The sequence below is a fragment of the Felis catus genome, chromosome E2 (assembly GCF_018350175.1).
Source record: "Felis catus isolate Fca126 chromosome E2, F.catus_Fca126_mat1.0, whole genome shotgun sequence".
Lineage (NCBI taxonomy): Eukaryota > Metazoa > Chordata > Mammalia > Carnivora > Felidae > Felis > Felis catus.
Genome location: NC_058382.1, coordinates 60308865 through 60332435, shown reverse-complemented (window position 1 = coordinate 60332435; position 23571 = coordinate 60308865). Strand labels below are relative to the sequence as shown.

Genomic DNA, 23571 nt, shown 5'->3' with positions numbered 1-23571 from the left:
GCCTGACCTGTGGGGTGTGGGAAGGTGGAACCAGGAGGGACCACGGGAAGGGCCCCTGGGAGGCTCGCTGTGGGAGCCCGAGAGCCCTGCCGAGAGAAGAAGGCGTTGCTAAGAGGGGGTCAGGAGGGTCCTGAGGAGGCAGGGCCCCGACCACCTTCCGGAACACGTCCCTCCATCCCCTGCCGGGGCTCAGCTGAGCAGCCGAGCGACTGTCAGATGGTGACTGATGCTGACGCCGGGAGCTGCGATCCAACCCCCTGGAAACAAGCCACGGAGCCTCATGGGTGCCGCCTTTACGAGCCTGCTCTCTCCGCTTGCAATTCAGAACACGCTTTCCATTTGGGTCCACGCTGCGTCTCCCGGATCGTAACCCCTAGCATCCAGACACACGCTTTTGCTTTACAGCCTGTTCTTCCTGTAAGAGTTAGAGCTCTGACCACTCGAGACCCCCGTGCTGGGGCCCCCGTGGACAGTGCAGCCACGGCCCCAATTGGTGCCTGTCCTGGCAGTGAAGCCGTCTCGGAGCCTCTAGGCCAGCCCGTCTGCCCCTGACCCCCTCAGAGTGACCTTCATCAACACCACCTGAAGAACCACCGGTCCATACTGACCCACGCGGTTGGTCGGGGGATGCGAGAACACAGGCTGTCACGAGTGCTAAGTTTTGGGGGCGGCTGTTACGGGCGGCGGACCCAACCTGCACTTGACCGCTGCCCACCTTCCTCTCCTGCACGTGGAGCTGACAGGCAGACCGACCCAGCCCCGCCACCGACCTGAAACCAAAGCCACGTCGCATGCAACACTGAACGTTGTGGCTTTTCCAGGGCGCCTGGGGGTCTCAGTCGGTGAAGCGTCCGACTTGGGCTCGGGTCCCGACCTCGAAGTTCGGGTTCGAGCCCCGCGTCGGGCTCTGTGGCGACAGCCCGGAGCCTGGAGCCTGCCTCGGATTCTGCGTCTTCCTCTCTGTCTGCCCCTCCCCTGCTCACGCTCTGTCTCTCTCTCAAAAATAAACATTAAAAAAAATACGGAAAAACAGTCATGGCTCTTCCAGGAGCGGCTCCGACGTGTCATCTCCCGCAGGTGGAATGACGCCGTCTGCAACCCCGAGGGGACAGCAAGCGCCCCTGGGATCGGGCTTTGCGGCTCCGCCGGGCACTCGGTCCTCCAGGGTTTCCCTAGAAGTCGCAGCTGCCTCCAGCCCCCACCCGGGGGCCCCGATGATCGTCCACGTGAGCCGGGGCTGGGGTTGAGGCCCGGGCTGCGGAGGCAGCGAGGGACACAGGGAGGGGCTGAGAGCCGCGCAGACAGGGCTGCGGGAGCGCTTTGTGGAGCGACTGGCCGCTACCAGGCATCATCGTTAGCGGTGGCGGCCCAGCCCGAGCTGATGACTTTGCCAGGACGGAGCTGAGTGCAGCCACAGACCGACCGGGGAGGCCCAGAGGCCCCGGAGAGGCCGGGAGGCTGATGGCCAGCAAAAGCTTCACTCCCACTGCTGGACGCGCCCCCGCCCAAGCGAGCGTGGAGGCGGGCGGAAGCACGTCCGTGTCCCTGCACCTAGGCCGCCACGCCGGCAGGCCGCAGAGGTCTCGGGCTCGGGGCCAGAGTCCCCGGCTCCGGCCTCACCTGGGCCGAGCTTGCCCAGGGGCCTCAGGCCTTGGCACCCGGGCGGATCATTCTTCGTGTCTCTAGGGTTCACGTCCACCCAGGGCCTGTGGGCGTGCCCCTCCTTACAAATGAGGTCTTTGCGGATGAAATGGAATTAGGGGGAGGGCATTGAGGCGGGGCGGCCTCATCCAAAGACTGGTGTCCTCACAACAGGGGACACACAGGGGCGAGGCCGCGGGAGGATGGGTGCAGACACTGGCCATGGCCATGGCGTCCGAGGACCGCGGGCCGTGACAGGAGCTGGAAGGACTCCCGTGGTGGCCTCCAGAAGTGGCGAGAACACAGCATGTGTGGGGGGTCTGTGCTCTGAGACAAAGAGGAACGAGGGGGGGCTCGGAGACCCCACCGCCACGGGCAGCGCGGCCGCGCTCCTGGAGGGAGACGCCACCCAGGCGGTCCCAGGAGGCCGCTGCAGATGACCAGTCAGGGTTCCAAGGGCACACAGGTGCCACGGGAGGGAGCCGGTGGCTGGGTTCCGCTTCCTAGGACCGTGGGCCCCTCCCCTGGTTATGCTGAGGCGGCTCCGGCCCCTTGCCTGCTGTGTGGAGGCCACGGCGGGACCACGGGCCACGGAACGCAGACCCTGGTGGGGGCTGGCTGAAGAGGGACACTCATGACATGGGGTGAGGGGAGCCAAGAAGCAGGGTGACATCCAGAGCGGGCGAGGCCACGAGCGGGGAGGAGCTATCCTGAGATCGTGACCTGAGCCAAAGTCGGACGCCCAACCCACTGAGCCGCCCAGGCGCTCCTGGGTCGGCGGGTATTTAAACGCCTTGACCCGGAATCCCACCCAGAGAAGTGGGTCGGGAATGGGGAACCCCAAGCACACGCGGGGTGCCGCAGCACCCTTCACGACACGCCCAGGGGCTCCGCGCCTGGACGAGGCTGAGCCAAGTAACCCGACAGGCTCTTCAGAAACCCGCTACGTCTCGACGGCCTTTCACGACCCGGCAGATGAGTGCGTGTGCATGTGGGAGAGAGCAGGGCGCCCTGGGACGTCCAAGGGACCCAGTCCTACTTCACCCGTACCTGACGGCGTCTCAAGTCTTCATTCTCCCAGGAAGGGGGGGAGAAGTTTGAGACGCGGAGCAAAGCTTTGCAAACGTCCTGCCTGCCTTCCCTTCACACACTCGCCCGTCTCCAGAGTCACGCTGACCTTGCACGGTCACACATCCTCCCACTCAGCTCCTCCCCCCGCTCCCGGGCCCACAGTGTTGGACGAACAGAAGCTTCTTCCTCCCGGAAGGTGGGCCCATGCAGCTGAGAGGGTCGTGCAGAAATGCCCGTTCCCGGCACGTTTCCATCCCTGGGTCCGTCCGACCGGAAGGAAATGCCCCAGGTTCTTAGCTGTCGCCCTGAGTCACCAGGCAACCCCTCTTCCATGACCAGCAAATTGAGAACCCTCTCTGAGCCGGCTGCACCCACTGGTCCCCACGACTGGGCAATGAAGTCACATCCCAGGTGGACGTGAGGACGCCCGTTTTGCCCTGAAGGCCACAGTGCGGCCGGCTGTGTGACCCAGGCCCCGCCTGGCTCCTTCCACTGAGGCTCGCGGCCGAGTCGCCAAAGGGCGGCGGCAGAGGGGGGTGATGACAGCTCGCACGGGGGATGGCCACACCTGCTGGGAGTAGAGCCAGTGGCTCTGAGGGCGTGGGAAGGGCTATGGGCTGGGAGGCAGGACTCCGGGGCCTCGGGTGCCCAGACTGAAGAGGCAACCCGAGGCCTTAGTCTTCTTGTCCGCGGAATGGGATAACAGTGCCCACGTCAAAGGGGTTTTGTGCAGATCCCCCATGGGAGAACGTTCCTGGAGTGACGGTCCCGGGCACCGGTATTGGAGAGGATCCCGCCATCCCTCCCTCCGGCCGGCCGCTTCGTAAGGCACAAGCCGCAGGGTTCGGTGCGGAGGTCTTACCTCATCACTGAGGCGGTGCCTTCCCATCGCCACCCCCTACGCGCACCCCTGGTGGCCGCCTGCAGGAGGTGCACGGAAGTTCGTCCTACTAATGGCCCCTCGGGCAACCGGACTCAGCGGGACCCGGCACCAGCCCCAGCGAGGCTTTGTCAGGCCGGGCCCGGCGTGCAGGCGTCCGTGCGGCCGAGAGAGCCGCCAGGGGCTGGGTGCCGATGCCGTGCCGATGGCTGTGCCAAGGGTCCCCACGGGTGCTTGTGGGCCCCAGGCACGGCGGCCAGCCCCCCACATGGACGGCGTCACCCTCCCGCAACGATCCGCAGCATTCTTGGACACCACACGGAAACCCGACCCCCTAACGCCTCCTGGGACGGCGCATGTGGAATGCTGTTCTCTATGACTCATTTTCCATCCCTCATCTGTCAGAAAAGGCAGTTGTTTGTTTCCGAAATATTCTCTCCGTGGCCCTGCTGATGACACTCAAACACGAAAGAAGGGGTTGGCGGGAGCCCCGTCCCCTGTGCCGGTTCCCAAAGCCGTGACTCCTCCCCCCGCCGAAAGGGGCTCGGGAACCCCAAATGCCAGCGCCAAGGGGGGGGGGCCGTGGCCACAGGGGCAGGGCTAGGGCCAGCTGCAGTGACCAAGGCGCCTCCACTCTGGACCTCAGTCTTCCTGTGGCCAAAGAGGGACCGTCCCCAAATCCTGTGACCTGAGGTTCCAGGACTCACGGGTATGTCCACAAGGCAAATGAGAATGACATGATGGTGGTCATGGCCGGGGCTCCCTCAGGTTGGGCCTGTTGGGCAGGGACGGAGCCTTACCTGCATGCCCAAGCGTGGTGCCCAACAGAGGCAGGTGCAGGGGTGTAGGTGCCACATTTAGCAGGGATGGATCGCCTGCCGAGTGAGCACAGCACGTACAGCCTGGGGCCTTGGTGGAGTGGCTGGCACTCAGCCTCAGTTTACCCCTCTAGCAAACGGGCACGAAGAGCCCCTATTTCATAGGATTCCTGTGGGGGGGGGGTGGAGCCAGACAATGGGGGTGTGGGGCCGCCATCCCCATGCTTCTCCCTGGTTTTGCCAACTCTTCTTAATTCGGGGGTGGTGAGTGAAAAATTATGGTGGAAAATGATGGAAAATGGCCCCAAATAAGGGCAAAGGCCCCACAGGTTGGCCTTGCCGACGCCCACTCCCAGAAGCCAGTGCGAAATTCCTAAGCAGGAATGTCGGCCCCTCTCCCCTGCCCCACCCCCCTAGCCGAAGTGCCAGCCCAGGGAGAGGTTCAGGGAGAGCTACGGGCATGTGGCAGTTAGGACAGGCCAGGACTCTGCTGGGACACGGACGGTGGGGCCTGGGGCCCGGTGTCGGGTCAAGGAGCAGGAGGCCTTCCTGGCTTCAGGCAACTGGGAGAAGAGTCTGGACATCAGGCTCTGGGCGACCACCTGCCCGGTTTGCCTGGAACGAAGGGCTCCCGGGACACCAGTTTTCAGCGTTAAAGCCGGGCTGGCCGGTCACCCTCAGGCTGTGGTCTCGCTCCGCCAGCTCCATTTGGGCACCTCATACCCTCCTGAGGCCACCCGTTGGCCGAAGGGACGAGATCAGACCGCAGATGGCACCTGGGCCTCGTCCCAGCCCTGCGTTGGCCGGGCCGCAGGGGATCCTGGGAGAGGAGGACGCTCAGCCCCCGGCCCAGGTGCAGCCACTCCCCGGACGCGGAACCGTCCACGGTGACGTCCGCGATTAGGTGGCTGTGAGATGCCGTCTGGCTCTCCGTACGCCTCTCGGGAAAACTCAAGGGGCTCCGGTGACGGTGGTTTCATCGGAGGCTCGAGGATGCCTCACCGGAACCCTCTGGGCGACTCTGCCCCCACGGCCCTGGGCGCCGCAGCGGGAGGGCGCCGCGAGGATCTCTGAGGGTCCCGCGAGCCCTCGGCTCTGGTCCGCTCCTCAGCCGGGCTGTCGGCCCAGGGTCCCCACCCGGACAGCTGTCGCTTGTGCACTGCCTGCGTGGGGCAGGGGGATGGAGAAGCCCCCCACCCCATCTTCGAGGGGGCCGGCCTCCTGCCGACCTTGTGCATGTGTCTCCGCACCCCGGTGGCCCCGGGGGCCCCTCTGTATCCGGCCCATCGCCCGGGTCTTGGAATTTCCTCGTCAGTGTGTAAGCAGCCACGGTCCCTTGGAAAAGGAAAGGCCCACTAACATCCCACACGACAGCCCCTCCTGGGACGAGGAGCTTCCTCCCACAAGCCAGGAGTCTCCTCAGACATGTCTGCACTCGCGGAGCAGGGTCGGGGTTGCGGCTCACGGACACCGGCAGGGCCCGCTGTCCTGAAGCAGCCGACAGAGCCCACGGAGGGCTGCCCGGAGGCGGTGCCAGGGGGGAGGGGAGGGGAACCCGGGTGGCCTGGGAAGAAGGCAGGTCCATCCCGCGGCGTGGACGCCGTCCCGCCAACAAGCACCCGGCCGCCTGCTCCGGGCAGACCGCGGCCAGACAGGATGGGCTTCCTGGGGGAGAGCCCCGGGTCGGGCCGGGGCGGCGGGTGCCCCTCATGCAACAGGTCTGAGCAGCCGGGCCCCGGGCCTCCGGTGAGCGGGCAAAGTGCCGGGCACGGTGCAGGGGCCGGACGCGTGCTGGGTGAAGGCAAGAAGGCAGAACCGACTTGGTCTCCGAGAACGAGGCCCCTGGAGGGAAACCGCGGCCCGGAGTCTCCGGGGCCAGAGGCCCTCTTGTGGCAGGAGGCACCCAGGGCCTCGGGGGGGGGGGCATACCCCCGTGATGAGGGCCACACAGAAACCGCCCTGTGTGGGCTCCGACCCCTCGGAGACCTGGCCACACAGACCTGGGCGCAGCCGGCCTCCGAGGACACGGGGGTGACTCCGGCCACTCGCCTCCCCGGACTCGGGGTTGCAGCCGGTCCCTCCCCGCGCCCATGCCCCGCGCCCAGGACCCGCTTCTGCACTGGGGTCTCTGCCGCAGGCAGGTCTCTGCCCGGGCCATCCGCCCACCCGGGAAAGTGAGAGGCTGATCCCGGCTAGCAACTCCTAAATTCTTTGAATTCCCTCCTTCCGGCAGAATTCCCAGTTATTTTGCCAAAGCGAAGAGCGGAGGGGAGGCCGTGACCTCCCCGTCACCCGGCCCGGCCGCCCCCGTGCTGGACGCCTGGCGCCCACCCCCCAGCTCAGCTCCCGGGAGGCACACGTGCCAGCGGCCATATTCCTTCGCTTGGGACTCTCACGCTTCCTTTTGTGACGTGAAGACAGCCGGGGCAACACGCGGCGGGAGGAGGAGTCGAGCTTCCGTCCTATCACGTGGAACGCTGTCGACAGCTTAGGCCTTATCGTCACTCTCTTAGTTTGCATATTCTTCGGGACCTGGGATGCGTGCTGATGGCACGTGAGAACATTCTGGAAGGCGGGGGCTGCCTGGGGCCTCCCCGCCCAGCGGGGGCGTGCCCCCGGCCCGGGCCTTCCAGGAGAGGCGGGAGACGAGGCCGGGTGGTGCGCACCTGCCGTCGTTCCAGGGGGTCTGGGGAGACAGCCCCGAGACCTGCCAGAAGGGAACAACTTTTTATTGAGATACAATTCACAGACCGTCCAAATATCCCTTTTGAAGCGCGCAACTCGGTGGTTTTTAGTACGCTCGTGATGTGCAGCCCTCACTGCTGTCAAATTCCAGAACGTTTCCATCATCCAGAAGAACCCCCACACCCCTTTGCCGTCGGTCCCGTTCCCTGCCCCAGCCCCTGCGGATCCTTGTTCTGCTTTGCGTCTCTGCAGATTTGCCTCTCTGACACCGTGCAGGAATGGAATCCGACAGCGTGTGGTCCTCTGCGTCTGGATTCTGTCACGTGGCACCGTGTGTCTGAGCTTCATCTGTGCCGTAGCCCCATCAGGCTCCATTCCTCTTCGTGGCTGAGTCGTGTGCCACCGTGTGGACGTGCTTCGTGGCTGTCGTGTCCCATCCTGTGGATGTGCTTCGTGGCTGAGTCGTGTGCCACTGTGCAGACGTGCTTCGTGGCTCAGTCGTGTCCCACCCTGTGGATGTGCTTCGTGACTGAGTCGTGTGCCACCGTGTGGACGTGCTTCATGGCTGAGTCGTGTGCCACGGTGTGGACATGCTTCGTGGCTGTCGTGTCCCACCGTGTGGACATGCTTCGTGGCTCAGTCGTGTCCCACCCTGTGGATGTGCTTCGTGACTGAGTCGTGTGCCACCGTGTGGACGTGCTTCATGGCTGTCGTGTCCCACTGTGTGGACGTGCTTCGTGGCTGAGTCATGTCCCATCCTGTGGATGTGCTTCGTGGCTGAGTCGTGTGCCCCCACGTGGACATGATTCGTGGCTGAGTTGTGTGTCACCACGTGGACATTCTTCGTGGCTGACTCACGTCCCACCCTGTGGATGTGCTCCGTGGCTGAGTCGTGTGCCGCCACGTGGACGTGATTCATGGCTGAGTTGTGTGTCACCATGTGGACATGCTTCGTGGCTGAGTCGTGTCCACTGTGAGGATGTGCTGCATTTGGTTTATGATCAGTTGATGGACATCCTGATGGTTTTTGGTTCTCGGCTTGTGACACGCTCTCAGAGCATGCTGGGTAAGTTCTGAACCCCCCGTGGCCTTGGGTGAACTCTCCCGCTTTGGACCCATGAAATTTTAAACCCAAATGCTGTCTAAGAATTTTTTCCTCGACTCCGTGGAATAGCTGAGAGACTGGTTATTTCCAGTGAGAACCAATTTCCAGCCGGAGTGACCAGCGTGCCACGTTGTCTGGGACTGAGGGGTTCCCAGGACACAGGTGCACTTGGGAACCCCATCCTGGGACACGTGAACGCTCACTTCCGAGCCAGGACCTCTGAGGACCACGGGGACAGGCCCCCGGCCCGCTCTTCCCTGAGGACCCGGCGTTCAGCCGGGGGACTCAGTCTCCCCCACGCGCCCCAGCCGCCCGCACTGCCTGTTCTGCTCCAGCTCTGCCGTGCCGGGGCTCCTCGAGGGTGACCCCACGGGGTCTCGACAGGCGATTACTGCCGGGATTAAATCGCATCCTCCCTTCCTATCTGCCAGCTGTCTCCACATCTGGACCCATGCTTCCCAGACCTTCCCTCTTGTGGCTCTGACACGAGCTCTGCAGAGCTGAGGGAGCAGAGCCCCGTGGAGAGTCCAGGCCCCCAGCACCACCCTGCCACCCCCAGCCCCGGCGCGCCCAGGTCACAGCCGCGCGGATGCATCTTCGGTGGCCCCCTGCTACTGGAAGTGACGGTTACCATGCGGAGCCTGGACCCCAGCTCCAGGTTTCCGATCGGGGGTCGGGGGCAGGGCCGGGACACTCGCACGTTAACAAAACACAGGAAGTTTGGAGGCGGGTGGTCTGCTCCAAAAGACCCAGCTACGGCCAAACCCCGGGATGCGTGGAGGGCCTGTCTGCCGTCGGCCCCCCCCCGCCCTTCGCGGCTGCGATGCTCTGGCCGGGTGCACGTTGTCTGCACCCACCTCCCCGTCTGGGCTGCTCCGAGCCTCTGGAAGCCTTCCGTCTCCTCCGCATGTCTAAGTTCCAGCCGAAACGCACGAGTGCTCGCTCTGGCTGGAAGCGAGCCCTCCCTGGGCGCGTGCCAGTGCCCGCGGGCCCCGGCTCCCGAGGTACGTCCAATTCCTTTTTATTTCTCTCATCTGGCGCCCACCACCTGGCAGTTGTCGTAGGAGTAACTGCGGCTGTCCCTGAGGGAGTGTGGTACAGCTGCTGCCCATGCTCTTCTTCTGGAATTTTCCGTGGGCCCTGGCCCAGAGGAAGACTCCATCTCCCAGTTTCCCTAGCGACCTGATGGGCGCGTGCCTGGTTCTCACCAGCGTGTGGAAGTGACGTGTGTGACGCCAGGTGCTGCCCTCCTTTGCCTGCCCCTGGGTGTGGGGGAGCAGAGAAGAGCTGTGATGGCAGGAGCCGAGGCAGCTATCTTATGCCACGAGGTAAAGCTGGGGGTTGAAGAAACAAGAGCGCCAGGGAGGACCAGGGTCCAGGACACCTTGGATGTGCCGTGTCGGCCCTAGGCGGTATCCGCTCGGACTGCTCAGCAGAACAAGTCCCCTGCCACCGTTGCGTGGGGCCCCGGACGTACTCATGTCAGCGGCAGAACCTTCACGTTAACTGACACGGCCAGGCCCCGGGCAGGGGGGCCCAGCGACATTCTCTAGGGGCTGCTCAGGAGGTACGATTATTCCCATCATCTCAGGCCGAGTGGCACCGAGGAGCCTGACCCCAGCCAGGCAGCCTCAGTGTCTCCAGCTCAGTCTCAGTCCCGGCACTGCTGGGCACCCCCCGCAGCCCACCGTCTCTCCTAGCGGAGGAACCTCCGCTCCATCCGGGGTCCAACCTCCGCACGGCCCAGGCTAGGGGACGGGCCCAGCGCTCCAGGCCAGGTACGGTGTGAGAAGGGGCACCCCTTCCCTGTGCACGGCCGAGAAGGAGAACCCCGACCACAGCAATCTTGTCTCCACAAACCTACCCTGGGGATCGCGAGCCGCCCGCTCGGGAGGCCTTGCCCTGTGTGGGCTCTGGGCCCCCCCGTGATGGGATGGACACGGTGCCCGTGAGGAGCCCACTGCAGGGGGAGGAGACACAGGTGTCCCTGCGGGGCCTTGGCGCCCGCCATGGGGACAGGGAGGGAGGGAGGTGGAGGGGTGGGGACAGAGCTCCAGCTGGCGGGATGTCGGGATCTGGAGACGGACGGCGCACAATGGTGCGGGTGGACGCGATGCCCCTGAGCCGTGCGCTCAAAAATCACCGAGATGGTTCGTTCTGTGTTACGCGTGCTTCACCACAGAAAATCAAGCCCAGACGCTGCCCAGCGGGGCTCGGTTTCCAACGCTCTCCGTGAGCCACGGTTCTAGTTTGTGAGACTGTGCGCTGCCCTGGGAAAGGGTGGGTCGCAGGCAGGAGGGTCCTGTCCCCTGGGGCCCCGGCACGAGCCGGGCACACAGGGGCCCGGAGAGCGTCTGCCGCTAACACGGAGGAGCTGACTCGACCCGGGTTCCGTGTCAGACTCAGCTGTGGCCGTGCCTTCGGGTGGGAGGTGGCGGGACCCTGAGTCACCGCCCCACATCGGCGTCCCTGCCCCCCACTCCTGTTGGCGTCATCGGGGCGCGAGGTCATGGCCTGGCTGGACTGGGCTGTGTGGGGGGGGAGGCGTGGGGCCGGGGGAGGGAAGCAAGGGTGGTGGGGGGAGCGCCTGAGGGGTGGCCTCCTGTCACGGCGGGAGAGGCTCGCCTGCGCCCCGATGCTGGGACCCCCAGGCACAGGACACTCATCTCAATCCCCGTGACCCCAGATGCTCTGTGGCCCTGATGCCTCTGGGGGAGGGGGCCGTGATGTCGGGAGCAACGGCCACCACGGGCAGACGAGGCTCACGGGTGCCACCGCTGCGGGCACGACTGCTGGGTGCCGCCTGCAGCCAAGGTGCCGAGGCCCGAGGGGTCTAGGAGGGCACAGGGCTCCGCCCTCTCCTCTGTGGGCCCGCCTGCGAGGGGGCGGGGGAGGGACACTAGGGTAGGTAGGGTTCCATCAAGGAAGGGCGTGTGTGGGGCCCGGGGGACCTGGGCGGCCTGGCTCCCTGCGGGTTTGCGGGGCGGCCCTGGGGAAGGAAGGCCTTGCTGCATCAGGACCAGCAGCCTTCGAGGCCCCTCCTGGCTCAGGCCCCGGGGACCCGGGCCACTGCCCATCGTGGCCCCTGGTGGCCGGCGGTGGGGCCTCACCTTCCCCTGGACCCCAGGGCTCCCCGGCCCTCGCGTCTGACTGGAGAAGCGTGTCCACTGCCGTTTGGGCATAAAATGAGAATAGATGTTTTAAGAGAAGCCGCGAGACTCCCTCGTGGTCCCAACAGCTGCCTCCGCGGGGTCTGGCGGGACATCCCGGGTCCGAGCCCAGTGCCTGATTCCCGGAGGGGCGAGCGGGGCCTGCTCGTAGGGACTGTGGTCACAGATGGGACTCGGTCACGTGAGACAGAGGACGTGGGGCCGCGGAACGGCCGTCTCTCAGCCAAGACGCAGCAGTTTCTGTGAGGGTGGAAATTTCCAGGTCTGCACCAGCCACGTGCGGCAGCTCAGGACGCAGTCGGCGCGGCACGACAATTTTATCAGGTTCTGGGGAACTGAAGCACAAGGAGCCCCGCGTGGCCACGGTTGGTGGCCAGCGCCGGGCGTGGTTTCTCACTCGTCCGTAGACAGCGGCTCTGGGCGAGCGGCTCTGAAACTCAGTCTCGTGTCTGTCCACCCGGCCCGGACCGATGCCCAGAGTCCCGGCAGGGGTGGGCGTCAGGCAGCCGGGCGCCGAGCGTCTGCGGTCAGCGCTGCCCGCGCCTGGGGGGCTGCTCCCGGCCGTGACCGTCCTGTGGCTGCTTGCGTGGCACCACGCCTTCTGCTAATGCCATTTCCTATTTACGTTGTGACGAAAGACTTAACCGAACCGGGAGCTGACACGTGTCCCAGGCAATCGCTGTCGGGCGCGGGCCAGCCGGGCAGAGGGGCTGCTCTGGGGGGGGGGCAGCAGGTGCCGTGGGGGCTGGGGCCGGGGCCTCACACGGGCCCAAGCGGCGCCGCGGCGCGCCCCCTGCTCTGATCCCCTCCCGTACTCTGCGGGGCCCCCGGCTGGTCCCGGGGCGGAGACAAGCCCTGGAAACAGACGCACGGGCACATCGGCCACTCGAGACTGTTTCTGACTTTTGCACGTGGCATTTTGCTGAGACCCCAAGTTCTCCCGGCTGCCGGGGAGCCAGGCAGGAAGACACTTTCCCGCGGAGGGTTAGTGGCTTGGAGACAGAGGGCCATGGGGTGCCAGGTCAGGCCGTCTGCCTGTCACCTTGCAGGTGAGGACGCTGCAGCTTGGGGAGGGAGCGGGGCCGGGGCTGACCCAGGACAGACGTGCCAGGCCTCCCCTCTGCCGCGTGCAGAGCTCTGGGCGGGTCAGCGGCCAGACGATGGAGTCCCACGTTGTCTCGCGGTCCCCCACTGAGGGTTGTGGGTGCGTCCGTCCGCCTGTCCATCTTCCGCCGGGACTTCTGGCTCTGACCAAAACGGGGAGGCAGAAGCGACCTCGGGAAACGTCCAGGCCCAGGCCTCGAGAAACTGGGGGCTCCCTGTTCCCGCCTCCTGGGGTCCCGCTGCACCCCGGAGGAAGGCCCGCACGGAGGCCCCGACAGCCAACACCACGCACCTGCCCGCCTTGGGGGGCGCCGTCTTGCAGGTGGACCCTGCGACCCCCGTCCAGCTGCCCGCTGCCCCCGTACCCCCCAGGCCCTGCCCAGGTGCAGATCTGTGAGCACAGGGAGGAGTCTTGCCGTCGTGAGCCACCAAATCTCAGGGCAGTTCATCGGGCGGGTCCACACACGCTGCAGATCGAAGCGGGCACAGGCCCCAGGGCCAAGAACGCAGGACCCATCGCGGTTCTGTCACGGCAGCTGTGTGACCTGGGACAGTCTGCAGCCCTCTCTGTGCCTCACCGTCCCCACTGGTACCCTTTGCAGGCGGGTGGGGGATTGAGCGGGGGGGCGCGGGCAGGGGTCCGGCGTGTGCCCGGGACGGAGAGGCCCCGTCCTCGCGTGTGACCATTATTGCCACGGTCAGGGGCTGGCCCGGGGAGCCCTGCCTCTCGCTCCCACCCTCTGCCCTTGACAACATCCCCAGGGCGGTGAGGGGCGGGGAGACCCCTGCTCAGGAGCAGGGGAGCAGCTGCCGATCCCCCCGCAGGCCCCAGGCGCTGCAGGCACCCTGTTCCCGTGTTCTTAGGGCCGCGTGTGCCGGCAGCGGCCTCCTGACCGCGAGGGCTCGGCCGCGGCTGTCCCGGCACCTCGTGCGGCTGCGGGACACGGAAGTCCCCGAGCACAGCTGTAGAGCAGGTGGCGAGGGAGGCGGTCGCTAGCCTTTCACGATCACTGGTTAAGCAGCCACCATTTCAGGTCACGCCCGGGCCCCGCTGACCCACCGCGGGGCCGGGGCACAGGGCCGATTACGGCGCTGGCGGGTTGTAGGAGTAGACGGCACAGCTGTGGCAGCAGAGGACGTGGCCTGGGCCTCCCGTCGCTTGGCACCTCGCTGTTCGCTAGGACTCGGGGGTCGTCCCCACTGAGCCCCGCAGAGGGGCTGGGGGTGGAGTCAGAGGCGGCAGGCGATCCCTCAGCCGGGCGCCCAAGGGAGGCAGCTGATCGAGTCTGTCCCCGCTTCACGGATGGGGCGGGCGGAACCCCCGCTCGCCCCAACAAACACAGCGGCTCACCGCTGAGGGCCGCGGCCAGGAGGCGTGTCCCGTTTTCCGATCCCCAGGGACCCCCAGCCCTGACAGCTGACCTCTCCGTCAGCGGGTGCGGGGACGGACAGAGGGCCCTCGGCTCCCGGGCTCTAGGCTCGATCCCGGCTCAGGGGGTGCAAAGGTCGGGGTTACGCCAGCCTGACCAGCCTGTCATCCCCAGTGATTCAGTCAGACACTCATCTGGGTGTTGCTGTGGAGTATTTGGGAGTGTGGATAACCATTAGTCGACCCTGAGAAATGGCTCTCCATAGCGCGGGTGGGCCTCGCCCCATCAGGCGAACGCCTTGAGACTACACACTGAGATTTCCCCGAGGTGAAGCAATCCAGGCTCGAGACCGCAGCGTCAGCTCCTGTCAGTGGGTCCCGCCTGCCCTGTGGATCTGGGACTTGCAGGGACACAAGCCTGGTCCCTGTGACTTCCCGAGGGGCCGGCTTCGTCCCGGGGCTGCTTGGATCAGCCCACCTCTTTCCCTGACCTCTGCCCGTCGGGGATCAGGCCTGCCAGACACGTCTGATGTTGGAAGATCAGGTCGCCCCTTCAGCCCTTGCCGGAGCGCTCCTTCCGTCGGTCTGCGCGGGACAGGTCCCAGACCGTCTATCCTCCCTGGGGGCCTCCTCTCCCCACGGCCCACGCTCCCTCGCAAGCAGGGCCGAGAGGGGGGCCCCGCTCTGCAGCCCGGTCGGTCCGGGGCAAAGTGAGAGGCCCCCGCGCCCAGCACTGCAGAACGGCCTCCAACGGCAGCCGTGGCAGGCCTGCCCCCTTCCGCTCACGCGCCCGGCCGTCCCTGCACACGCGTCCCCCTCCATCCAGACGCTCTGCCACTTGCAAAGCCCTGGGGCCCGATCATACCCTCTGTTGACTCATGTTGGGCACAGCCACCCGCGAAATCAAAGATGAGTCGGGCCAGCACCCTCAGGTGACACCCAAGGCCATCTGGCCACGTCTCCAGGCCGTTCGTGGGTGAAAGGGTCGACCAGCTGGAGAGTCATTTTATCGTTGTTTTGTTGTTTTCCTAAAAACACCAGAGGTGGGACTAGCCACCCTCTGCCCCCCATCACTCTCTTCCCACGAGGAGGTTGCCAGCCAGCCCGAGGCTGGGGACGTCCGCTCACTAAACGTGGATAGAAAGGCATGTGGCCAAGAAGCCAACATCAAATTCAAGACCCCCGTGTCCCTGCGCAGAAACTCACGGTCATTGTGCGTTAAAAACGATCATGAAAGCAGACGGCATCACCATCAACAATAATTATCACCGTTAAATACGTGCTTTCCATCAGGAGGGCGATGTGACAGCAGAAACGTTTTGCAAACGACATTCAAACCCTTAATCTCCTCTGGGGTGTATGAAACGGATCCGCTAACACTCTTAGTAAGCGTGGATTACGCCCCCACGGCCTTTTGACTTAATACACCTCCAACGTTTCGCATCGTGCTGCACACGCCCCATGGACGGGGCGCTCTGTGCTGTGCTGGGTGTCCTGCTGGGCGTGGAGGGAGCTCCCCTCCTTCACTATAAATAACACTGCTTGGAATGTCTTCTAGCACATTCTTTTCTCTCCTATGTACAATTAGGACTTTTTAGCAATAAAGATAAGCGATGATGATACTATCTGTCTTGAAAGGATTTTTTGTTTCTTTGTGTCTCGAGCAGAAGCCTTGGGAAGGACAGTCTCAGAGGAACGTTCCGCCTCTGGTCCTTGACCCGCTGCACAAATTCTGGCTTGTGGGACATCGGTGTCCCCCTGTGCAGGGTGGAAATGGTCCCGTGCCCCGTTGGTGTTGCCGGAAAGCTCCCTGCCAGCCAGCGTCCACACGGGCGCAGGGTGCCGAGGCTTCCCGGGGGCAGTGCTCCTGAGGAGGGACAGTGGACGGCGGGGGGAGGAGGGGTGGGGGCTTGTGAGAGGGAGGCGGCACTGAGACAGCCACCTTCTCACCTCTCACCAGCGCTGGAAGTTTTTGCGAAAGGAAGGGGGATTGTTGGCAACACCCAGGGGCCAAGGGTGTGGTTGGCACTCTCCCAGCTGGTCGCCTCCCCCGGGGAGGCCTCAGAAGGCCCGGCTTCCTCCCCGGGCTCAGCTCGGCCGGAAAGGACTCCCAGCCCCTGCGGGGAAAGCCCCTCCAGCCCCACAGGTCCCGTTTGGGGAACACTGGGCTCCAGTCCCGCCGTCTCGAAGGCCCCCCACCTGACTTGGGGCCCCCAGTGTGGGCAGGAAGATGGGGTCACGTGCTCACCCTGCCTGGATGCCCCGCATCCTTTATCCCTGTGCCTCCCAGCAGCCAGAACCCCAAATCCAGCATGCTCTTGCCCAAGGACGCACACAGTTGTGCGTCCCTGCAAGAACCCCAGAGGCCAAGACTCACAGCCCCTCCATGAGAGCCGGGCCACAGACAACAGGGCCCCGCCGTGAGGCCCACCCAAAGCACCCGCCGCCGGGCCGCCTGGCGCCCTCACGTGGGCACGTCCCGTTTCCCCATAAGCCCGGACTCCCTCCCTACAGCCGTCAGCTCATCCCTGGGTCTGCTCGGCTGATGGCCGCAGGACCATCGCGGCCTGGGTGGGATGACCGCGTGAGCGCGTGACCGCTCCGCGACCTGCTGGGCTCCCCCTTTGGTGCCGGCCCCTCCCGAGGGGCCCCCTGGACGCTTCTACGCAGACGTTTCCCTTCCTTTTCCAAACACGGTCCCGTCAGACACTCCCTCTGGCACAGCAGCAGCTAAACTCCGGGGTGCTGGTCTCGCCCCGTCGGTCACACAGTCGGGGAGAGCCGTGTGCGTGGCCGCCCGTCAGGCCCAGGCGGATCATCTGTGGGAACGGAGATGCCTCCCGGACGCCCCCGCCATTGGCCAAGCCTGCCTTTCTAACGGGCCGGGTGGGGTGGGCGGGGGAGGTCACCGGGTCCCATGATGCAATCTCTAGTCCCGAAGCCGGGGTGGGGGGGGAAGGGCTGCCGCCCGGGAGGCCCTCACTGCTCACTCGGTTGCCGGAGGAGCACCGGGCAGAGGAGAGGGGCCTGGCCCTCGACGGGGATCAGCTCCAACCCCACGGAACGTCCCCCGGCTCGGCCCAGCGCCTCTGGGGTGGACAGGGAGCCTGCTCAGATGCACGCGGCTGCCAGCCAGCCGCCCAGACCCGCTGTGGCCGCGACTCTGGGGGATGAAGGTCGCTCTCGTCACATGTGGGTTGGATGCCGGAGTCCACGGCCATAAATAATTCCCGGGGAAGGGACTGCACGCTGGGCCCAGGCCGGGCTGGCGACGGGATCAGGCGGGGAAGGAGAAGCCTTGCCCGCCAGCCTCGAGGTGGCCCTGCCACGTGTGCAGGTGGAGGGAGACCCCCACGGCAGCTCCCGAAATCGGGGCTCCTCACCGCCCCGGGCAGAGGCGGCTGAGCTCGGAGACAGGCCGGGCGCAGCGGCTCAGAAAACAGGAGGAAATATGGTGAATCCTTAAACGGAACCAGATGGGCTTTGGGAGATAAAGGGAGATTTCTGGAAGGTTCCTGTGAGTTCCTGGGGACTGGGGTAACGGTCAGTGAGGACAAGTTGGGAAAACATTCACATGGACTTCCTGAGGTTGGAAAGACTTGCGGTGGGGAGTCAGTGGGAAAAACAGAGCTGCACAGGGCGGGGGCCGGGGAGGGGACATGGGCGCAGCCGTCCCCACTGCGCACGCCTGAAATCAGAGGAGGGCGTTGTCTGCACCGGGACGGGGGTGTGCGGGGGAGACCCCGGGACGGTCTCTGCACACCGCAGGCTCGTGCTCCTCCCGATTTAAGGGGTGCAGATCCCCTCCAGCAATTCACCAGCCAACGTCTCCTGAGCGCCCCACACTGTGTCAGCCGGCCGGCGTGCAAAGGGGGCACAGAAAAACACATGGACCCCCTAACGCCACACTTCACGCACAGGGAAAGGGAACGACAGGCCAGGGGTTGTGGGTGCTCTGCTCTGGGGAGAAGGGAGAAGGCGGCTCTCTGCAGAAAGGGTGATGACGGGCTTGGGCTTTGACGTGCGAGTAGGAGTCTGTCAGGTTGGAGGGACAAATGGGGAACTGCTCCTCGATTCTCTGCTCCTGCTGACCAAAGAGGTGACGTTCTGTTGACGCCTCCTGCCTGACCAGGAAAAAGCTGGGGCAGCCTCGAGCACATTCAGGCCTGTGATTGATTTGATCCGATCAGACTGTGAGTGGGGGGCTGTTTCCACATTCCGAGCAAGGGGAAGTCTATGCAGCCTCTCTCCTAAATTCTCTGTCCCACTAGCCCATTACTCTGCCTAAATCCAGTCATTCAAAGCCTACTTATTTGGGTTTTGGGAAAGGAGAGCTCAGGCTGGGGGCTCTGAGTTTGGGGCTTGGAAGCATGAGGGGTCTGGGGTTTTACGTGTGTGGACGCCTTCCATGGAGAGGGTCCAGCTTCCAGCAGATGTGAGTGATACCGCGAGAGAATGAGGCGTGGTGTTCAGGCGTGGGTTCTGTGCTTGCTGGGTGAGGCCACCGCGCTCGGGCCTGCTCTCGGGGGTGTTCCGTGTCTCTGTCCACGTGGCCCTTGTGAACAATAGCCCCTGAAATAGCGGCTTGCCTGTTTCCTGGGTGAGGGAAGATGGGGGCAGAGAACGGAAGGGCCACCAAGGAGAGCTGGGGAGGACATCACTTTGGCCCAAGGTTTAAAGGTAGCCGGCTTGCTGGGCCCACCCTGCCTGCTCTGATTCAGGATGGAGGAGCTAAACTCAGACAGGACGAAACCGCCCTGGAGATCTGGCGGGAAGGACAGACGGGCGTTTTAGGTTGGTGGCGGTGGGGGTTCCTGGGTGTCGTCTCTGCCTTCTGTGGCCACCGGCAATCTGCCTCCTTTGTCTTCTCTAGAGTCGCTTGGTCACTCTCTTGGTCACAGGAATACATGAAGCTTCTGTCTCTTGGATGAGGGGCGGGCACCACACCGCAGAGTCCGGCCAGGAGCCAGGCACACGTGTGGCTGAGATGGTGGGATGGCGGTGGCCACTGACAGCTGGGTCCGTGGCCGTGGGCCACTAACTGCCCCCAGTGGTGCTGTCACCTTGCACCTGTGGGCCATGCGCACCTGACTTGGCCTCTCGGGGCCTCGGGTTCTCTCTCCTCTGAGACGGCCCAGCAGCACCCACCCCACGGGGCTGGGAGGGTGAAAGGAAGGGTGTGTTTTGGGAGATGAAAAGAACTGACCTTTCAGTTTTAACTCATTACCGGAGAAAGTTTCTCCAGGTTCCCCCAAATCTCCCAAAGGATCATAGGGCTCTGAAGTCCCATTTCCAATCCAATCCAATCCCTATCACAATGCAGATGTCTTTTTTTGCCAAAATTGCCGGGTTGACCCTCAGTCTCATATGGAAATGTGAGGGACCCAGAATAGCCAAAACTATCTTGAAAGAGAAGGACAAAGTTGGGAGACTCACACGTCCCGTAACTACATTCTGCGGTAACCGTGACTGCGCGCTGGGTGAGAATGGCTACACGGACGAATAGGATAGAACGGACTGGAATAGAGCCCAGAAATAAATGCTCACGTTTGTAGTCAGGGATGTTTGACAAGGGGGTCAGGCTACTCTGTGAGGCGACAACAGTCTGTACAACCAAGGCTGCTGGGCCATGGTTCATCCACACACGAGAATGAAGTTGGATCCCTACCTCACACCACACACAAACAGCAGGTCAGGAGCCTAAATGTAAGAGACAAAAGAGTGAGACTTGCGGGAAAGCAGTAATAAATCCTCATGACCTCGAGTTAGACAAGGACTTCTTGGCTCTGACACCAAAAGCACCAATGACAAAAGAAAAAAATAGATGAACAGGATGTCGTCCAAACGAAAACTTGTGTGCTGCAAATGAAGTCATCCAGAAAGTAAAAAGGCAACCCATAGACTGTCTATCCGGTAAGGGACTGGGATCCAGAATATGTAACGAGCTCTTACAACTCAGCGATAAAAAGGCAAGGTATCCAAAGAAAAACTGGGCAAGTGACCCGAACAGGCATTTTTCCAAAGAAAATGCGCAAATGGCCAAGTGGCACGGGAAAAGATGCTCAGCATCCCCAGTCATGGGGAAATGCAAATCAAAACCACACTGAGACCCACATCACGCCCACCAGCATGGCTAGAGTCAAAATAACAGGGAGGAACTGTGGGTGAGGGGCCCCTGTCCCGCAGATGGGTGGGAGGGGACACAGCCACCTTGGCGAACAGTCTGCCTGTTCCCCATGGTGTTAGAGCACTAGGAGATGGTCCGCCCCTAGGTGTGTGTGCCTCTGAGTGATGAAGACCTACATCCGTGAAAATGTGCATACATGCACATTCAGAGGCGTTACTCATGACAGCCAGCCGGACGTCTGTCAGTGCACAAAGGGGTAAACTCCCCACGGTGTATCCGCACAAGGAAGTCGTATTTAGTTTCCACATGGTGCTAACATGCGCCATGACACGGAAGAGCCTGGAATGCATTATGCTAAGGGACAGAAGTCACCGATTACCGGCCACATTTCTGTAAATGCTGAAGCCCAGGGAACCCCAGGGTGGAGTAGAGGTTGCAGGGGCCCGGGGAGGGGGCGTGATGGGGGCGTGTTTTTGGAGCGACAGACATGTTCTGGACTTCGTGCTGGGGGCTGCACAGCTCCGTGAGCACACGGAAACCCGCTGACCTGCACGCCATGAAAGGGCAAATTTTATGGTGTGTGAGTTATACCTAAATAAAGCCGTTTGGAAAAAAAATGTCACTTCTTCTCCCCTCTCCTTACAGTCTGGTTGCAGCAGAGACGGAGTGAAGATAGGAGCCAGAGACCCCTCAGACCCGTTTCCGGCGTGAAGATCCTGATGCTGGCTGGGGTCCCGGGGTCACGCCATCGGTGCCCGGCCAGGAAGCAGCCGAGTGATGGAGGGCAGGTTGGGGGCCCTCAGGCTGTTGGTGCCGGCCGGGGCTCGCAGGGCTGTGGGGGCCGAGCCCCGCCAGGCTCTGGGGTGTGTGCGGAGGGGGGGTGCCCTCCTGAGTGCACCTGTGCCACGACCTGCCGTGCGCCTCTGCCTTATCGCGCCCCCTTCACTTAGTTCCCGGCTCTGACCTCCCAGAGCGCCCTGGGGACCAAATGCGAGCTGAAGAGTCACACCCTCCACCAAATGAGCCAGCCGGGCGCCCCGACGACGTGAAGTCTTAACTTTATTTCACTGTAATTCACTCACGTGGCAGTGGCCACACCGGCCAATGGCAGCTCTGAACCACTCTGGCTGAGGCCTGTAGACACCAAGTCTGAGGACAGAGTTTCAGGCTTGTTATCGGGCCCAGAGCTCGCGGGGACTAAAGTGTTGGCTCTACGGGCAGAGACCAAGGGAACACGGCGGCCGCGCCCTCAGGCTCCAGCGGGACGAACGGTGTGGAGGCTGGCGTCCGAGCCGTGCCGGGGCTGGGGCACTCGGGGCCGGGGGCCACCCACCCTGCTGGGCTCTGAACGCTTCTCACACTGCCCGCTCTGGGAGGATCGCCGCGCCTCCCCCTTCGTGGCAGCCCGGTGGCCAATTCTGGGCCGAGGCCGTGGGGCGGACTCACGTGGCACAGAGCCGAACCGCGAGGGTGGAGGCGGGGGTCTCCGTGAGGTGGGCCGACCGGGAGCCCGAGAAGCAGGGTCAGGGCTCTCGCCGTCCAGACAGAGAGCCTGAGCCGGGAAAGAGAGGACGCGGCCCGCCTCCCCTCGTCCTGACGTGCGTTCTCTCTCAGCCGGCGAGCATCTACGAGCACCTTCTCTATGCACGGCCCTGACCCAGCGCCTTCCCAGCCGGGGACCCCAGGGGCACACGTGGCCGTGAGCAGGGGGAGGCAGCGGACGCGGGGTCCTCCTGATGGGAGGAAGCCGGAAGCAGGGGTGCTGGGAAGCCGGCAGGGTGGGCCGCGCTCACTCGGCCAAGGGAAGCAACCACTGAAACCGATTGTTAGCACACACGAAGCACAACATTTAAATAGATTCACTCTCGGAAAAACAAAAGAGGAATGAACTTTATCTTGAGAGACCCGGCCAGACTCAGAGATGAAATATTTTTACCATTAATACCGTCTGGGCGCATATGTAATTGTTTCATAAGAGCTCGGGGCCTCCCCGGCCAGCAGCAAGGACAGCGGGTCAGACGGCAGATGGCCAGACCTCCGTCCCGCCTTTTCCGATGTCCGCCCTGGTGTCAGTGACATCCTGGGTCTCGGGCCACCAGGAAGACCCGGACCCTCCTGGTCAAGGTCGCCAGGGACATCTGTTTCTCACGGGCCCCGCAGGGAAAGGCCGTGTTTGAGCTGAGGTTGGCCACACCAAAGTGGGGCCGTGAGCTTCTCTGAGCCTCAGTTTCCTTGTCTTCATTATTTATTTATTTTTTTATTGTAATGCTTATTTTTGAGGGAGAGACAGAGAGACAGGGCATGAGCAGGGGAGGGGCAGACAGAGAGAGGGGGAGACACAGAATCTGAAGGAGGCTCCAGGCTCCGAGCTCTCGGCACAGAGCCCGACGCAGGGCTCGAACCCACGGACTGTGAGATCGCGACCTGAGCTGAAGTTGGACGCTTCACCGACTGAGTCCCGCTGAGTCCCACCCAGGCGCCCTTCAGTGTCTGTGTCTTTAAAATGGGCGCAATTACGTCCTCAGCACAAACGCTGTCGTGAAGGTGAGGGCCTGGAAGCAGCTGGGACTAGGACTGTCACCCTGACAACAGCCCGCCACCGTCCGGGCCTGGGACGCAGAGCCCTGAGCGGGGGGGGGGGGGGGGGGGGGTGCTGCTGGGCCAGGGGGGCATGTGTGACAGCGTTTCCCAACAGCTCACAAGAAGGGCGTGCACAGACGGAGGTGACAGACGAGAGGGCAGAAACAAAGCCATCCTCCCCAGGGACACCTGAGGGGAGGCCACCCTGACCAGCAGCCGGTGCCCCAAGAGTTTCCTCCAGTGGTTCCTGAGGCTTCCTGCCCCGCAGGCCCTCCCTGTGCCCCACACGGGCATGTTCGGGACTAACGACCTGGCCCAGACACGGGCAAACGCCTGCGTCCCCCACCCCAGCTGAGTCTCTCGTGAGGCGCGCTTGCGATGGCTTTGTTCCAGTGAGAGCTCTTGGGTCCCTGCGGAGGCCCCCAGGGGCTGGGACTCTAAAACACCACTGATGCTTGCCTGTTCGGTGTTCCAAGGGACACCAGTCCTCCCTGCCACGGGCACATCCAACTGTGGCCAACCTCCAAAGCGCCTGTGTGTGCAAGGCCCAGGGGCGCCACCAAGCGCTGTCGAGATTCGCTGGGGGACGTGCACCCTGTGCGTGGGGTCCAGCTCCACTGGAGAAGAGAAGGTGTTGCGTCCGGCACGACCTGGGCCACAGCTGGTGAGGCCACTGGCTTGTGCGGGGACCGGGCTCCGTCCGTGGACGCCGTCCACCCACCAGCGTTGCTGAAATCAGAGGCCTCGGGGCCGAGAGAAGTCACCAACAGCAGGGTAGAGACATCCCAGTTCTTTGTCCCCTCGAACAACGCAGGTCGGACGGTGTGAGCCAAACGCACAGAGCTGGGCCCTCCTGGCCTGGCTCCGAGGCGTCTAGGACCCCGGGTCCGTCCTCATCTGCAGGGCCGCACCGTCTCCGTCACAGCAGCCAGCAAAGAGACCACACACGAGCCACCGTATAGACACGATCCCCTCCAACAAATATCCCGCCAGCCCACAGCTCCCCCTGGGCAGTGCTAGC

At 63.7% G+C, this 23571-nt stretch overlaps 2 protein-coding genes across 2 annotated transcripts in view; both read right to left on the bottom strand.

Moving 5' to 3' along the window:
* Nucleotides 1–1352, bottom strand: part of LOC123382222 (collagen alpha-1(I) chain-like) — a 42419-nt gene extending 41067 nt beyond the window's left edge. The window contains exons 1-2 of the mRNA XM_045045861.1: nucleotides 1203–1352; nucleotides 8–86 (exon numbers count right to left, since the gene is read on the bottom strand). Of these exons, the coding sequence (XP_044901796.1) occupies nucleotides 8–86; nucleotides 1203–1352 (229 nt within the window). The remainder of the gene's footprint in view (nucleotides 1–7; nucleotides 87–1202) is intronic.
* The window catches only part of BANP (BTG3 associated nuclear protein), a 304623-nt gene that overhangs the window by 18540 nt on the left and 262512 nt on the right, over nucleotides 1–23571 (bottom strand). The gene's annotated exons all lie outside the window — the stretch shown is intronic.